An 18724-nucleotide genomic window follows, 5' to 3' on the forward strand; every position below is an offset into this window, starting at 1 on the left:
TTTATTTTATTTTGGGGACAGAGAGACAGAGCATGAACGGGGGAGGGGCAGAGAGAGAGGGAGACACAGAATCGGAAACAGGCTGCAGGCTCTGAGCCATCAGCCCAGAGCCTGACGCGGGGCTCGAACTCACGGACCGCGAGATCGTGACCTGGCTGAAGTCGGACGCTTAACCGACTGCGCCACCCAGGCGCCCCATGTAGCCAATGTCTTATTATTAAACATTGGCACTGTTTCTAAATTGTGCTGAATGGCCCTATATATAAATATTTGACAAAATATTTTATTATTTCTTTAGGACACACTCTCTAAATGGGCTCCCTGGGTCAAAAGTTATAGTGTATGAACATTTTTTTTTTAAATTTTATTTATTTATTTTGAGAGACACAGCAAGTGGGGAGGGGCAGAAAGAGGGAGAGGGAGAGAATTCCAAGCAGGCTCCACGCTGTCAGTGCAGAGCCCAATGTGGGGCTCGAACTCATGAAACCATGAGATCATGACCTGAGCTGAAACCAAGAGTCAGACACTTAATCGACTGAGCCACCCAAGGCTCAGTATGAACATTTTTAAGATTCCAAATACAAGCACTGCTAGGATTACTCTATGAAAATGTACCAATTTCATCTTCCACCATAACACAGCAGTTCCGTCTTCATTTTACCCTCACCCTCATTGAGAATTATAATTTTGAAAGTGTTCTGCCAAGTGGATAGGCAAAAATAAGGGCTTGCAGTCTAACTTATATATTCACATTTATTCATACTCATTTTATTGTATTTTTTCCACTGATTATATGCTCATGCCCTTTGCTCATTTTTCTACTAGTGTGTTAATATTTTTCTTATTTATAAGAGTTCTTTATATATCAAAAGACTGTTGCCTCTGCTGGTCTCAATGTGGTACACATAAACTAAGGTTGCTAATCTAAACATACCCTGAAATTATCAGTTTAGGTATGGCGTGACTTCTCCTTTGGCTCAGTAAGTTCTCTCCAGAAAAACAAAACAAAACAAAACCCCAATTCATAAAGTATAGAACAAGCCCCATTAAATACTGGGGGGGTCTAAGGTACAAAGTGATCAACAGATAAACTACAAAGTAGAAATAGCCTATATACTCCAACTTACTGAACATGCTTCTACATTAGAAAATTCTTGGGAGATTTTTTTCTCCGAAGATGTTTTTTAAAAAACATGTGACTTTAAGAATGGATTTATGTGAAAGAAGACTGATGTTTAACTCAGCAGCTAGGCAGTTATAATGCTATTATTTAATAAAACTCTCTTTTTTCTTTCATCTGCCAATTGTTCTCTCTGTGGTAGAATACTGGTAACTTTTTCTGGTTTTAGTCACAGTCAATTCCTTTACTATAAGATGTCATTTGGAAATGTTTTTTATTTTTCTTTGTACGATAATTTTAACATTTTAGTATTTTGCTGTGGAAAATAAAATTCCATCTTACAGGAAAGAAAACTCCTCACGACCATTCCCGGACATCTTTATATCTTAGAGCGTGTCAGCCAGTGAAAATCCTAGAAAAAGACAACAAACATTCAGTGAAAGAAGTAATTGTCTCAAACTATCCTCCTTTGCTTGCTCTAAAATCTAAAAGTCCCATTATAACCACATTTACCACAATGGTGGTAAATGAAGTCTGTCGTTGGTCTTATGCCTTTCCCAAAAAGAAGCTAAAAACTCACAGTGAATCTTGCAGTCTTGTCCTATAAAATAACTATTATCAAGTAATTAGGGCACAAAAAACTAGAGTCCGAGAGAACCAGAAGTCGAGTCAAAAGAAGAAAGAAGAGGGGGAGTATCCAAATCCAAAAAGAAGCTGGGTAGGAAGAGCAGTGCACAGAAGCCAAGCCTTTCCCAGGATTCATACTATCCCACACATGTGGCCTGCACAGAGGTGACTGCAGAGATTAGGTCCTCTCTATAGTACAGCAGGAAGCAGTTAGTTTACATCACAAATCAATGACCAAATGGCTGATGGACACACAGACAATCAATGAAAATGAACAGCCTGGAAACAGTATGTGTGGAATTTACTGGAATGAGGATAACTCACGTTGAAGTGATAGATTCAAGAAATATAAGGATGATCCTTATGGAGTTATCAAAGAAGAGATAAGAACCTAAATTTCTCCAGCAATACCTCCCAAAATTCATAGAGAACTTGGAGAAGAGATCATTAGAAACCTGAACTCACTAGCGAGACGGAACAATTCATTAGGGCTTTACTGTGACAAACATGGTTTCAAGACTATTTTGTGTGGTTCTGAATATATCTATTAAACCCATCCAATCTAATGTGTCATTTAAGGCCAATGTTTCCTTCTTGATTTTCTGTCTGGATTATCTATCTATCCATTGATGTAAGTGGTGTATTAAAGTCCCCTACTATTTTTTGTAGTGCTATTTCTCCCTTTAGGTCTGTTAATATTTGCTTTATATATTTATATATATAAATATATATTTATATATATATTTATATATATTTATAAATATAAATTTATAAATATAAATATATATAGGTGCTCCTACGTTGTGTGCATAAATATTCACAAATGTCATACCCTCTTGTTGGATTAACCCCTTTACTACTATGTAGTGTCCTCCTTTGTCTCTTATTAAAATGCCTGTTTTAAAGTCTATTGTGTCTCCATCCCCAAAGGCAAGGGAATTAAAAGCAAAAATGAATTACTGGGACCTTATGAAGATAAAAAGCTTCTGCACAGCAAAGGAAACAACCAAAAAAACTAAAAGGCAACCAACAGAATGGGAAAAGATATTTGCAGATGACATATCGGACAAAGGACTAGTATCCAAAATCTATAAAGAGCTCACCAAAGTCCACACCTGAAAAACAAATAACCCAGTGAAGAAATGGGCAGAAAACATGAATAGACACTTCTCTAAAGAAGACATCCGGATGGCCAACAGGCACATGAAAAGATGCTCAACATCGCTCCTTATTAGGGAAATACAAATCAAAACCACACTCAGATATCACCTCATGCCAGTCAGAGTGGCCAAAATGAACAAATCAGGAGACTATAGATGCTGGAGAGGATGTGGAGAAATGGGAACCCTCTTGCACTGTTGGTGGGAATGCAAATTGGTGCAGCCGCTCTGGAAAGCAGTGTGGAGGTTCCTCAGAAAATTAAAAATAGACCTACCCTATGACCCAGCAATAGCACTGCTAGGAATTTACCCAAGGGGTACAGGAGTACTGATGCATAGGGGCACTTGTACCCCAATGTTTATAGCAGCACTCTCAACAATAGCCAAAGTATGGAAAGAGCCTAAATGTCCATCAACTCATGAATGGATAAAGAAATTGTGGTTTATATACACAATGGAGTACTACATGGCAATGAGAAAGAACGAAATATGGCCCTTTGTAGCAACGTGGATGGAACTGGAGAGTGTGATGCTAAGTGAAATAAGCCATACAGAGAAAGACAGATACCATATGTTTTCACTCTTATGTGGATCCTGAGAAACTTAACAGAAACCCATGGGGGAGGGGAAGGAAAAAAAAAAAAAGAGGTTAGAGTGGGAGACAGCCAAAGCATAAGAGACTCTTAAAAAGTGAGAACAAACTGAGGGTTGATGGGGGGTGGGAGGGAGGGGAAGGTGGGTGATGGGTATTGAGGAGGGCACCTGTTGGGATGAGCACTGGGTGTTGTATGGAAATCAATTTGACAATAAATTTCATATATTGAAAAAATAAATCAATAAATCAATAAATAAATAAATACATGAAGGGCAAAAAAAAAATTCTTTATCACATTAAAAAAAAATAAAGTCTACTGTGTCTCAATGGAGTACTATGTGGCAATGAGAAAGAATGAAATATAGCCCTTTGTAGCAATGTGGACGGAACTGGAGAGTGTGATGCTAAGTGAAATAAGCCATACAGAGAAAGACAGATACCATATGTTTTCACTCTTATGTGGATCCTGAGAAACTTAACAGGAACCCATGGGGGAGGGGAAGGGAAAAAAAAAAAAAAGAGAGAGGTTAGAGTGGGAGAGAGCCAAAGCATAAGAGACTCTTAAAAAATGAGAACAAACTAAGGGCTGACGGGGGGTGGGAGGGAGGGGTGGGTGATGGGTATTGAAGAGGGCATCTTTTGGGATGAGCACTGGGTGTTGTATGGAAACCAATTTGACAATAAATTTCATATATTTAAAAAAAATAAGAATTTGTAGATTAAAAAAATACAATTCCTAAAAAAAATAAATAAAGTCTATTGTGTCTGATATAAACATAGCTATCCCAGCTTTCTTTTGGTTTCCATTTGCATGGAATATCTTTTTCCATCCCTTCACTTTCAGACTGTGTGTCTGAGGTGAGTCTCCTGTAGACAGCATATAGTGGGTCTTGTTTTCTTATCCATTCAGCCACTCCTCTGATTGGAGCATTTAGTCCATTTACATTTAAAGTAATTACAGATAAGTATGTACTTATTGCCATTTTGTTCATTGTTTCCTGGCTATTTTGTAGTTCTGTTCTGTTCCTTTCACCAAAGTCTCTGATATCTGTTTTTATAGAACATAATTTCAGTAGAACTTTATATATCTTATAGTTTCTAAATCAGTTAATTTACATTTCACTGATTGTCCAGGCATCCACTTGCCCACTGGTCTACTACCTTATTCAAAAAAGAAAATGATCTCATGGCATATATATGTATAAAGAACCAACACAGAAACTTCTTGAAAAAATGATCTGCTCTGAAAATAGTGACTGAGGGGCGCCTGGGTGGCGCAGTCGGTTAAGCGTCCGACTTCAGCCAGGTCACGATCTCGCGGTCCGTGAGTTCGAGCCCCACGTCAGGCTCTGGGCTGATGGCTCAGAGCCTGGAGCCTGTTTCCGATTCTGTGTCTCCCTCTCTCTCTGCCCCTCCCCCGTTCATGCTCTGTCTCTCTCTGTCCCAAAAATAAATAAAAACGTTAAAAAAAAAATTAAAAAAAAAAAAAGAAAATAGTGACTGATACACAATGTGTAAGCATGGAAGATAGATATATCAGAGAGGACAACTGGCAGGACCAGGATCAGAGCACAAAATTAAGTATGAAAAGCAACTTAATCTGAGATGGGAGAGGATTATGCTACACACCTTATCATTTATTTTACAGCTGTAATCTACACTGTAGTTTTGCTATGGAGGCCAAAGTAACCAATTTTGAATGTAAGTGCACAAATCTTCCTGTTATGGTCTCATCCTCCCACTCTGTCTCCCACTCCCATTCTGCCTTTCAGCCACTGCGGACTTCTTTCAGTTCCTCAGACCTGCCATGCTCCTTGCTGCCACAGAGCCTTTGCACATCTCTTCCCCAGCCTCTTTGCTTGAGACTGTCCCTACTTATCTTTTGGATCTCAGCTGAAGCATCAATCAGTTCCTCTGAGAAGCCTTCCCCTGTGACCCCAATACAGATCAGATTCCTTGATAGTATATTTGTTCAGAACTGGGTGCCTTTCCTTCACAGCAATTGCCTCAGTCTGTTGTGATGCATTCAGTTGTGAGGTGACTAGGCTGTTCCTCTCCCCTAATGAACTGTAAGCCATTAGGTGAGGCTGAGTCCAGGTTTGCTCATCATGCTATTCTTAGCAAGTAACACAACATACCTAACACACATCTCAACAAATATTTATTGAAAAAACCCAAGAAAGTGCCAAACTCAGAAACGGTTTAGAAAAAACAGTGTTCTATTTGGTAGATACTTCTAGGGATAGGATGGGAGATGCATTTCTGATTTCTGCTTGGCAACTGAATTTACCTGGGCTTTCCGCGTGGCTTGTGGCTCAATCATGATATTGATAAGAGAAGGTGCAGTTGTGTCTGCCAAACTCTCCCTCAGTGATTTTTGGAGCTCTTCCGGTGTTTGTACGAAATACCCTTTGCCTCCAAACGCAGTCATAACCTGCTCGTAATGTGAGTTTGGCAAAAGACAGACGGGAGGGGCCCTAAAAAAGGTCATAGGTCAATAGAAAAAAAGCCATTCTCTGAAATAATCTGTGGAAAAATTTAGGCTGAGCTGAAAGGTGTACATTTATGTTCAACACCTAAAGATGCCAGTACACTAAACTTTCCATATGTTTTTTGTTGTCTATACAGCAATGTCTAACAGGAATTTTTGTGATGAAAGAAATGTTTTATATTAACATTTAAATATATATATCTATGTATACATTATCCAATATGATAGTCACTAGCGACCTGTTGCTGTGAGCACTTGAAACGTGACTAGTTAAAATAAGAACGATTTTTAAATTTAATTTAAATAGCCACACATGGCTAGTAGCTACTAGCTACTACACCATCAGCTACTATGAATCCAAAAGAAAAAGAAGAAAAGAGGAATGGTTACTGCAAAACACCAAGTAACAACAAAATGAGAAATGGAGTCAGTGAGGCAGAAGCAAACATACTCACATCCCATTCCACCCCTAGGCTGACTCCCACACGGCTAGCTACGATACTGTCACAGTTTGACTCTGCCACCAGATAATCAAGAATTAGTTAAGTAATAAAAAGAAGGAAGATCTCTGGACCATAAATAATGTGTTAACATCCATTTCCTCCATGGTATAGTAGGAACAGAAGGACTGGAAGCATTTTGCAACAAGCCCTTTCATTAACAAAGCTTGCACATCAATCTTAATTGTCTGAGTCTTTAGTGGCTCCCTGATCATAAATTATTTATTGAAGCACCCCATCATGGGCAGTTGTACAAAGAGGGGCCATGCATATGGGGTTCCTGCCCTTTAGGGGGGCTGAAAATATAAATAAACAATATTCACACCACAGAAGCACATTATAATACAGCAGACTTTGTAAGGAGACATTAAAATAGATGAGGGAAAATAAATACATACTGTTCTGGGTTACTTACACTGCAGTAGCATCTCCAAATTTTAACATTTCCTTCCAACTATCCACATCAAAACCTTGGTAAATTCCATTATTATTCACCACCAAAAGAATGATGGGCAAGTTGTACCTAAAATTGAAAGCAAAATATAAAGGAAATCATTCTTCATTCTAAAGCACTTTATTATCTTCAGGCTGAAACTTTAACTTAAAAATGGATAGTTTTCTAGAAATAACCTTTTTTGTAATATTAGGGTAAGACTAAAACTTAAACATTTGTTACCTAAAAAGGAACATCAAATCATTAATGGAAATACGGAGTCAGAAAGGATGTAAGAACACCAGGTGCTGGCATTATGCATCTATGGACCTCACTGTGCTTTTCCGAACCTTGGTTTTCATAGATCCAGGTGCTAAGAAGGACACCTTCCACCTTCCATTTTTAATACCTTCTGAAGCACCACTTCTAGGTGGTGCCTAAGAGTACTATTTGAAAAGTATCTTTTTGTTTCCTGAACTCCTCACAGACAAGCAGTATTTGCTAGATGCTGTGGGAAGCATACAAGTGACTAGCATACATTCTCTTCTCTCAAACCACTTCGCTCCAAGTTAGAAAAGCATTATATGGGGATGCCTGAGTGGCTCAGTTGGTTAAGCGTCCGACTTCGGCTCAGGTCATGATCTCACAGTTCGTGACTTTGAGCCCCGCATTGGGCTCTGTGCTGACAGTTCAGAGACTGAAGCCTGCCTCAGATTCTGGGTCTCCCTTTCTCTCTGCCCCTCCCCCACTCTCTGTCTCTCTCAAAAATAAAAACATTAAAAAAATTAAAAAAATAAAAGCATTGTATAATAGAGAAAAACAGAGTATTTAATAATGTGCTAAACAGTACTGTAAAGATGAAAGGATGATTAAATTTTACTAACGACTGACAAAAGAACATGGGCTTTGTTTTGTACACACATAATTTCTGAGACCAGGTGTAAAAACAAAACTACACGGCATACTGTTATGTAATAGGACTGTGGAAACTACTTGCGCTCCATGCTCAATGGGAATCATGACTCTCTAGAAGGCTGGCTTTTCCATAAATCATCTTTTTGGTGTATACCACTCGGGTTGTCAATACAGACATTCTAACAAGTACATTTTTCCATCTGATCTTAAAAGTGTTGTATACCAAAGCTCTGAAAGCCCCCAAAACATGATTTACAAAGGGTCTAATAAGAGTCCTGGCTAAGAATAAAGAAGGACTTTACTACAGTTTAAATAATTAGGGAGAAAAAAGTCCCCATCCTTCTATAGCAGGATCTACAGCTCGTGAGTTTCTCACTATAAACAACCCTCACAACTATAAACATAATCTGAACAGCTCACGTTCAATGAACAATCGTCTCGAGCTTTACCTAGATTACCTCAATCCTCACTACCGTCCTCTAAGGTAGGAACTATTACGATTCCTCTCCTTATTTTAGAGGAGACAGCAGCTTAGTAAAGTAACTTAACCCACATCACCTGGCTCTGCTGTGGTCAACCGGTATTTAAATCCAGACCATGGACCCAGAGGCTGTGCTCTTACCCACAAAGCTTTGCTGTCTCCCTGCCAAAAACAAGCTTTTCTCAGACTAGAACTTTTTGCAGTGATCTCAAAACCACTCCTCACAGTTTTGCGGGTTTGGGGCATGTGGTAAAGAGGTCATGAACACACTGTCCTAGATGAGAAAGACCCCAGGGTTATTTCACACTAGTATTCTCAGGACACAGCACAGAGTGTGTACAGGGCATTTGGCACATGGTGAACACTGAGTAAGCATCTGTTAGGCAAGTGAGTCTTTATTCTTTATCTTTTGGAGAAAGAAATGAATGCTGTTGTACCTACAGATGGTTTCCACTTCCATGCCAGAAAACCCAAATGCACTGTCTCCTTCCACACAGATGACCTGCTGACCTGTGTTTCTAGCTTTAGCCAGTATAGCGGCTGCAATGGCAAAGCCCAAACCAACTCCCATGGTTCCAAAAGTACCAGCATCAAGCCTGTTGGGGGAAAAAGCTAAAATGAAACCCTCTGGGGCACGTTGCAAATGGTGGGCGGGCACAAATCTAGTCATACTCATGTGTAAAATAGAGAACAATAAAAACATTCTCTGTCTTTAATATAAAGTTTTTAGACTGTGAGGAACCGACTAGTCAAGAATAAGCAGTATGAGAGGAAAAAGTCTCTCGTGATGGCTTGGAAAACTGTGAATATATCCTTGGAACGGTAAGTATACAAATTATCACATGACCTCAAAGACCTATCAAACATAAAAACTCTGCCAAATCTCACCTAAGAATACTTTTATGGAATATATCCTTATGCACTGAACATGTATAATCCTCAAATGTTTTATGAGCCTGCATTACTGTAGTTTCAAAGTTAACACATTAAAATTACTTTTCTGGAAGCCTTACCTGTGACGAGGAAGGTAGTTTTGAAGCACAGTGCGTCCAATATCCATAGTATTTGCTCCTTCACTTACTACAAAACAGTCTCTGGGTAGCTGTTCTTGAACATGATAGAATACTGTGTAATAATTCATAGGCAGAGATTTTTGGGAAGCTAATTCCTAAAGTATTTGAGGGAAATATAATCAAATTAGGTTGAGATACAGTGAAAAATGAGGAATGTCAATAAGCTACTACCAAACTCATTTGGAAAGAGGCTACAAGCTACAAAGTTCCCAAATGGCCTCTCTTAGAAGCTAATGGATCTGTGGACAGTCCTGTGGGACAGGCTAAGAAAAATGGGTTCCACAGTCCCAGTCTGGGACACAATCAAATAATCTAGGGAATATCTTTCTCCTTGGAGATCCACAATACACATTAGCATCCTAAAGTCAGACAAGTCGTATGGTAAAGATAGCTGGAAACATTGGGTTAAACAAAACTAAACAGTCTTATTTGAGTACTTTTATGAATACACTGCCTTAGAAAGTAAAAATTTTATTCTAGAATACTTTAATCTGAAATACGCCCTGAATCTTAAAATAAAAATGAAGTCAGGATTTGAGAAAATCTGAGAATCTGGTTCTTCTCCACATGCATTAGAGAGTAAAGGAGATACGCTTCACCCACTAAAGAGTCTTTGAATGGAGCAAGATAAGTGCCTTTGTCTAGCCATATGTCTTTTAGAGCAGAGAGAAAGCCACATGGGGCTTTAGCAGCAACAGTCCCAAGGGTTTCCAGCATTGGCTCTTCACCTGTGCTGTTTTGGCCTGTTGGAGGTTATACCTAAGATGGATGAGGCACCGTCCTATACTCCTGCACCAGAGAAGAGAGGCAAGTTCCTCCCATCTTAAACTAGTATGATTCCTAGGAAAAAGAAGGGATTAATCATGACACCACTGAGGAAAATAGAATTGAGACTGTCTCTTGATAGAAATAGCCACTGATTAACATTCCAATAAAACACAGAATTATGTATAGTTAATTCTGCTGTTTTTGAAAATGTGAATTTATTCCAAGACATATGACATATAAAGGAATAATATGAGCACAATGCAAATTTCACATTTGTTCCTGTAGGATTCCGTCAGTGAGGAACACTACATGAACACAGAAAACTGCACCCAGCTGAACCAAGATGCACAGGAATACACAAAACATCAGAACAAATCATGAACAACCTTTCTCACAATCAAAGAAAAAAATTCTACCTATATACGAAGACCCTAAATAGAAATCACCACATCCTACAGAGGTGGTTCATTTCACTGCTAGTAGTGGATGGTCTGGTAGTTTCACACATTACTATAGTTTCCAAAGCCTTTAGATATCAGGCAAAGCCTTGAATGTAGATGAGGAAGTCACAAAATAATTTTCTGTGGTGACACAAAAGTTAATTTAAAAAGGGTATAAGTAGTCTCACAAAAAAAAAAAAAAGAAAGAAAGAAAAGAAAGAAAAGTGAGGTGATGGATGTGTTAGTGAACTAGATGGGGGCAATCCTTCTACAGTGTATATGCATTATCAAATCATTGTGATATACCTTTAAATATCTTACAATTTTAAGTGTCAATTATACCTCAACAAAGCTGACATTTTTTTTTTAATTTTTTTTTTTTCAACGTCTATTTATTTTTGGGACAGAGAGAGACAGAGCATGAACGGGGGAGGGGCAGAGAGAGAGGGAGACACAGAATCGGAAACAGGCTCCAGGCTCTGAGCCATCAGCCCAGAGCCCGATGCGGGGCTCGAACTCACGGACCGCGAGATCGTGACCTGGCTGAAGTCGGACGCTTAACCGACTGCGCCACCCAGGCGCCCCGACATTTTTTTTTAAAAAAGGCTATACATTGGAACAAATTTTCAATTTTGATGAAACACTTATTATACATGCATGCCTTGAAGGACTTATATCTTAAGGGTAGAAAAACATGCCCCAGATTAAGATTCCAAAAGATTTCTTAATTGTGATTTGGTGCCAAGGTCAAACTGAGGACAGTGAGCCCTACCCATTCACATGGGCTCTTATTACTTTCTGTCCAATGTCAGATCAGCCTCCTCCCACCATGTCACGCTAACTCACAAGCTGAGATCCTCCCAATGCCCACTTCCACAAGAGACTTCAGGTCTTTTTCAAGGAAAAGTACTGTATTTATTGAAGTACATATGTCTTAACCATTTAACATGTGTAGAATTTTGCCACCATTTTTATTAGGTTCCTATCTTAATGTTTCAAAGTTGACAGCTGTGCCTCTAAACCTTTTTCCCCATAAATCCCACGGTTTTTACTCCATGATTTTACATAGTGTGGTGATTTAGGAATGCGTAGGTCATGTTATGACAGAGCTACTGGAAACATGGGCCTGAAGTGTTTCTAGATTTCTGTGAGTCTCGTATTACCTTGGATGCGGCTTCATTGCTCTTCATTTTTTCTCTCAGAGTTTTCCACCAGCTGCTCTCTGGAGGATACTGCCATGGCGTTTTATCAAATTGTTCTAAAAGCTAAAAAACCACAGACTTTTACTTTTTGAAAATAAGCTTATGTCATATTAACACAACAATATCTTGTTAAAGAAGATGATACTGCTATGCTATCCTGCCCTTCTCATCACTCCTACTGTCTGCACTCTAGGCAGCTAACAACTGGTAGAAAATAAATAGGCAACACGGAAAGCGTTCGTTTGGGTCAGTGTGGACTTCTGCCAAATGGGATTTCCACAGAACACAAGGGAAATGCTACCTCACCTCACAGGCAGGGGCTTTTATGTCCTCCTCAGCTTTTGACACTAGAAAGAAAATCACCCCCACCGTAGAATCCTTGCGGAAAGGACAAGAGCCCCAAATATCCAGGGACTTTCGCGATACAAGCCAAATGTTCCAGGATGTTCTAATATGTGATTGGGGATTGCTTCCTAATATTATGTAGTCATGATAACACCACCAATTTGTATCCAATATCAAGTGAAAGATGTCACTATACTTTATCTCCTGATATAGTGAACTGTATAAATTACATACAAATAATGAGTACCATTTGAAGAGTAAAAAAATCTCTTTATTGCCTAATGAAATACTAAGTTAGGTTTTTCCAGTACATTAAGACATTTCTTGGCTGTAAGTTCAGTTACTCTGGAAGCTGTATTATAATTTTTCAGAGAGCGGAATCCTATTTAGTATATCACTGTTTGCCTACTGACTGCCTTTAAGTCTTCATCGCCTTCCAAAATGATTAACTTACTTGCTTAAAAATGATTTATATATAAGGAGTTGGATTTACTGAGTTCCAGAGTTCTTTTCAAGACTAGCTTTCCATCATAAATTTTGCTTAAAATAGATATTAATAAGCCTGTCATCAAGTGAATCAAGGCTGAGACATTTTTAACAACAGACTATTGCTTAAAGACCAATCCATATAAATTAAAGCCTAGGTAAAAGCTCTTACCTGTTTAGTGACAGCATTTATGTCTCCTAGCAAAGTCACAGCAGGCTTTACATTATTCCCCAATTCTTCTGCACAGATATCAACCTAAAAGAGATAAAGCTTAAGAACAAGCCATGCTTATTCTTAAAAATCTTTAAGAAGTCAATTAACACTGGGGCACCTGGGTGGCTCAGTTGGTTAAGCGTCTGACTTCAGCTTAGGTCACGATCTCGCGGTTCATGAGATCGAGCCCTGGATCGGGCTCTGTGCTGACAGCTCAGAGCCTGGAGCCTGCTTCAGATTCTGTGTCTCCCTCTCTCTCTGCCCCTCCCCTGCTCACGCTGTCTCTCTCTCTCAAAAATAAATATTAAAAAAAATGTTTTTTAATAAAAATAAAAAAGAAGTCAAGTAATACTGAATAAATGAACTGTGTATATGTAACAAATGATAAAGATGATTTTATATCCAAGATATTTCCTAATAAAAGTAAAAATCCATAGAACTGTAAGTATCACAGCAAGTACAGAAACCTCATCATCTTCCTTCATTTTAATGTCTACTCTGTAGATTTGGGTATTGTTCTATTATACCCACAGGAATCCATCTGACTTGATCAATTATAGTTTTGAATCTCATCAATAATAAGGTTCTGTTTAATTACACTGTAGTTCCCTACTTAGAGCAGCTCTCAAACGTGACCTATCAGAATCACCTGGTAGCCTTGTTAAACCACAGACTGCAAGAGTCTACTTCAGAGTTTCAGCAGCTTTGAATGAGGCCCCAAAATGTGGTTGTCTAACAGGTTTCCCAGGTGATGCTGATGCTGTTGGTCCGGGGACCACACTTTGAGAACTACTACTCCCTAGGGTATAGCATGATTACTTTCCACTTACCCAGAGGCCCCATTTCTGAATGGCCATGGGCAAGTGAAAATAGCTGTGCAAGGAGTTGTAATTTAGCCACCCTAAAGGGGATGCACTGTATTCTGTACTCAAGAGATATAATCAAGAGGCAGCAGCATCTTCCAGGGCAACCCCAGTCTTGCTTATTTGTAGTGTTAGTTCTCCCATAGCCCCAGGGGGAATGGGACTATTAGAAGTTGACTCCTTAAAAAGTAAACAGGGAGAAGATAGCAATTGTAGCTGGGTCATCAAACACCATACACAATCTCTGGAGGACAAACAGGTTCACATTGTACTATATAGGCAGTACTTTCTACACCAATAAGGAAACTGGCTTAGAAAGAGGATCATAATGATACATGAATGATTAGAGTGAGGTCAGAGTATATATTCCACTATTCAGTGACAGGTAAAAGCATTTAGAGATTCCTAATCAAAGGGTGTTGGAAAGATTTGGCATCTTGGGTGCCTGGCTAGCTCAGTCAGTGGAGCGTATGAATCTCGATCTTGGGGTTGTGGGTTCAAACCCTATGTTGTGTGTAGAAATAACTTTTTAAAAAAATCTTAAAGAGAAAGATTTGGCATCTAAAAAAACAACTCATGGACACATGGAAGCTTGCTCATTAATGTCTTGTTAGCACATATCTGCATTTGTGGCAGGGCCTGAGAGCTGCTATCTAATCTTCCCTCCTTCCTTAGGAATACCCCTTGAAGACTGTTTCTTAGTTCCCTTCATCCAGAGTGGGCAGTGAGACATAAGCAAAAGTTGTAGGGTGGGGCTTCAAGAGTTGGCCCTATTAATAAAACTACCATATCCCCCCTTTCCCAAATCGTCCTATTTCCTGCCCAGAATCATAACCTGATGGTTGGCACTCTAGCAGCCATTTTGGATGATGCAACCTTGATGGTGGAAACCAGGCACTAAGGATGGAGAAGAAAGATAGAAAAAGCCAGAATCCCTGATGGCATTGAAAGTCTGCATTCTAGCCATGAACCACCTACTTCTGCATTCACATTATGTAAGAGAAAAATAACCCCCTAAATCTTTTTAAAAAATAAATAAAATAAAAAGAAAACTCAATCTCTAACAATGCTGAATGTTTTGTTCTAATCTACCATTGTACTCAAACCCCTTCTGTCTGCCTTTAAATATACTTGAACTATGAAGAAGAGGCAAATTATGCTTTTCAAACTATTTAAAACTTGGTTTTGAAAGGTTTTCTGGTTAGAAGTAAAGTGGCACATTATGTTTCATAGGCTTGAAAAGGCAGCTTACTTTGGTACCTGTAATTATGTTAGATGATAAAAACCTACAAAAGCCAAGAAGAAAGCGGAGCTGACAATAGCTGAGGACAATAAGTCACAGATAGCTCTGGTTTTAGATCTCGGCACTCTGAGTACCTGGATAAACTTCACATCTGGCTGGTATCTTGGAGGCAGTCCAAAATGCAAAATCCAATTTAATCGGGCACCAAATAACACAATTACATCAGCAAATTGCAAAGCCCTATTAAAAAGAAAAATCTGTTTAATGCAAAAAGTATGTATCTATTATTTCTTATTTGAATTATTCTAAAATCATTTTTTAAATATTTATAAAAGTTCAAATGATTTGGAGGTTATTTTATTTTAGTTTTCAGACTCAGCTTCTAGAGTAAATTTGATCTTTCAAACCAAAATAAGTTATGAAGCCATTCTATTTAAATAGTAATCTACAAGGTAAAATAAGTAGAAAAATATTATAAGACTATACCTATTTCATTGTTTATTATTTTTTATCATTAGAAAAATTATTATAAGTCTACTGTAGATAATGTGGAAGAATAGAAACAGTATAAAGAAAAAAAACCTCATGCAGTAATACTATCAACTTGAAAGCTATTGTCAGTAGTCTGGTATATTTTCATCTCTAGTCTTCTTTCTATGCAAGCATATTTTTACATAGTTGAGCTTATATGCTATAATACTGTCTCATGCACTTTTGCTTATTATTACATTTTCCTTATCATTAGGTTCTTAAAATTTTTATCATTTTTATGCTCTATTTATATTTTTTTAGTAATCTCTTTACCCAACGTAGGTCTTGAACGCACAACCCTGAGATCAAGTTGCATGCTCTTCTGACTGAGCCAGACAGGCACCCCTTAAATACAATTTTGAAAGGCTGCATATTTTGCAGAACACATATACCAAATTTATTAAATCTTTTAATTACTGGATAATCTGTTATTAATAGTACTGGGTTGCACATCTTTATGCTTAAATCTTTTTTTTATGTTTACTTATTTTGAGAGAAAGCGAGCAGGGGAGGGGGAGAGAGGGAGGGGAGAGAGAACCCCAAGCAGGCTCCACGCTTGGTGGAGCATGAGCCTGAGCCGTTATCAAGAGTCGGATGTCTAACTGACTGAGCCACACAGGCGCCCCTACACTTGAACATCTAATGCATGTTTCATACTGATTCCTAGAAGCAGGTATTTGTAAGACGACTGATTCATATTCCCAAAATGCTTTCAGAAAATTTACCAAATGTATTAATAGTTTTATTTTATATATCTTAATATCCTTGTCAATACAACGAATTTTTTAAAAATAATTTTTACTTTGACATGCACACTGATATTGTCATCTTTGCTTTGTTCTTACCTCATACACCTTTGCTTACTTTATGCTGTATCATTTGCTTCAGATGTTCTTATATGTAACTGTCTTTTTATTGATCCAATCAATAATGTTTCTACCTTTCTACAGAAGGATTTATATCATAATTGCTATGGGGTTCTTTTTTCACTTCTCATTTTTCTGCTTCTTGGCTGTTTCCCTTTTATCCTACATTTTTCTATAGGGGATCTATTCTTTTGCTTTTGTCTTCTTCAGTGAGGATATCATACATGAAATAGCATTTTCATATACTGTATTGGTCCTGTGGGACCCAATTTAACAAACAGATAAAAACTGCAATTAGAAAAATAGATTTGCTTATTGATACTTGATAATATTGATTCGATTATTTATGACTGCTTGGAATCTTTTTCACACTCTTAACTTCTTTTTTCAAGATATTCTTCATTGTTATTCTTTTTTTTTCTTTTTTAATTTATATCCAAGTTAGTTGGCATACAGTGCAATAATGATTTCAGGAATAGAATCCAGTGATTCAACCCCTACGTATAACACCCAGTGCTCATCCCAACAAGTGTCCTCCCTAATGCCCCTTGCCCATTTAGCCTATCCCCCAGCCACAACCCTCCAGCAACGTTGTTTGTTCTCTGATTTTAAGAGTCTCTTATGGTTTGTCCCCCTCCCTGTTTTTATATTATTTTTGCTTCACTTCCCTTCTGTTCATCTGTTTTCTATCCTAAATTCCACATGAGTTATATATTTGTCTTTCTCTGACTAATTTCACTTAGTATAATGCACTCTAGTTCCATCCATGTTGCAAATGGCAAGATTTCATTCTTTTTGATCAAGTAATATCCCATTGCATATATATACCACATCTTCTTTATCCATCAATGGACATTTGGGTTCTTTCCACATTTTGGCTATTGTCGATAGCTCTGCTATAAACATTAAGGTGCATGTGCCCCTTCAAAACAGCACTCCTGTATCCTTTGGATAAATACCTAGTAGTGCAATTGCTGGGTCATATGGTAGTTCTATTGTTAATTTAATATAATTTATTGTCAAGTTAACTAACATACAGCATATACAGTGTGCTCTTGGTTTCAGTGGTAGATTCCCGTGATTCATCGCTTACATACAACACCCAGTACTCATCCCAAGAAGTACCCTCCTCAATGCCCATCACCCATTTTCCCCTCTCCCCCCCCCGCCATCAACCCTCAGTTTATTCTCTGTATTTAAGAGTCTCTTATGGGTTTGCCTCCTTCTCTGTTTGAAACTATTTTCCCCCTTCCCTTCCTCCATGGTCTTCTGTTAAGTTTCTCAAGTTCCACATATGAGTGAAAACATAGATCTCTTTTTCTGACTTAGTTCACTTAGCATAATACCCTCCAGTTCCATCCATATTGTTGCAAATGGCAGGATTTCATTCTTTCTCATTGCCAAATAGTATTCCATTGTATATATAAACCACGTCTTCTTTATCCATTCAGCAGTTGATGGATATTTGGGCTCTTCCCATGATTTGGCTATTGTTAAAAGTGCTGCTATAAACATTGGGGTACAAGTGCCCCTATGAATCAGCACTCCTGTATCCTTTGGATAAATTCCTAGTAGTGCTATTGCTGGGTTGTAGGGTAGTTCTATTTTTAATTTTTTGAGGAACCTCCACACTGTTTTCCAGAGTATGGAAAACTACATCCTGAAGTCCAGAATTGTGATGCCTCCAGCTTTGGTTTTCTTTTTCAGGACTGTTTTGGCCATTCGGGGTCTTTTCTGGTTCCATACATATTTTTAGGATTGTTTGTTCTAGCTCTGTGAAGAATACTGGTGTTATTCTGACAGGGATGCACCGAATATGTAGATTGCTTTGGATAGTATCGACATTTTAACAATATTTGTTCTTCCAATGCAGGAGCATGGAATATTTTTCCATTTTTTTTGTGTGTGTCTTCTTCATTTTCTTTCATAAGCTTTCTATAGTTTTCAGTGCACACATTTTTCACTTCTTTGGTTAGGTTTATTCCTAGGTATTTTATGGGTTTTGGTGCAATTGTAAATGGGATCAATTCCTTGATCTCTCTTTCTGCTGCTTCATTATTGGTGTATAGAATAGAAATACAACCGATTTCTGTGCACTGATTTTATATCCTGCGACTTTGCTGAATTCACGGATCAGTTCTAGCAGTTTTTTGGTGGAATCTTTTGGGTTTCCCACATAGAGTATCATGTCATCTGCGAAGAGTGAAAGTTTGACTTTCTCCTTGTGGATCTGGATGCCTTTTATTTCTTTGTGTTGTCTGATTGCTGAGGCTAGGACTTCCAACAGTATGTTGAATAACAGTGGTGAGAGTGGACATCCTTGTCGTGTTCCTGACGTAAGGGGAAAAGTTCTCAGCTCTTTCCCATTGAG

General features: G+C 38.2%; 1 protein-coding gene across 5 annotated transcripts in view; it reads right to left on the bottom strand.

Moving 5' to 3' along the window:
- Positions 1-18724, bottom strand: part of HACL1 (2-hydroxyacyl-CoA lyase 1) — a 90854-nt gene that overhangs the window by 52073 nt on the left and 20057 nt on the right. For 3 of the 5 annotated variants that reach the window (XM_043595441.1, XM_043595440.1, XM_043595443.1), the window contains 8 exons: positions 15091-15196; positions 12809-12892; positions 11767-11868; positions 9336-9490; positions 8760-8918; positions 6909-7016; positions 5793-5979; positions 1378-1532 (listed from right to left, as the gene is read on the bottom strand). In XM_043595441.1, the coding sequence (XP_043451376.1) occupies positions 1500-1532; positions 5793-5979; positions 6909-7016; positions 8760-8918; positions 9336-9490; positions 11767-11868; positions 12809-12892; positions 15091-15196 (934 nt within the window). In that variant the 3' untranslated portion in view covers positions 1378-1499. Of the gene's footprint in view, positions 1-1377; positions 1533-5792; positions 5980-6908; positions 7017-8759; positions 8919-9335; positions 9491-11766; positions 11869-12808; positions 12893-15090; positions 15197-18724 lie in introns of those variants that run through there. The other 2 variants (XR_006299513.1, XR_006299514.1) reach the window with 1 other exon arrangement.

This window comes from Prionailurus bengalensis, chromosome C2, assembly GCF_016509475.1.
Source record: "Prionailurus bengalensis isolate Pbe53 chromosome C2, Fcat_Pben_1.1_paternal_pri, whole genome shotgun sequence".
NCBI lineage: Eukaryota > Metazoa > Chordata > Mammalia > Carnivora > Felidae > Prionailurus > Prionailurus bengalensis.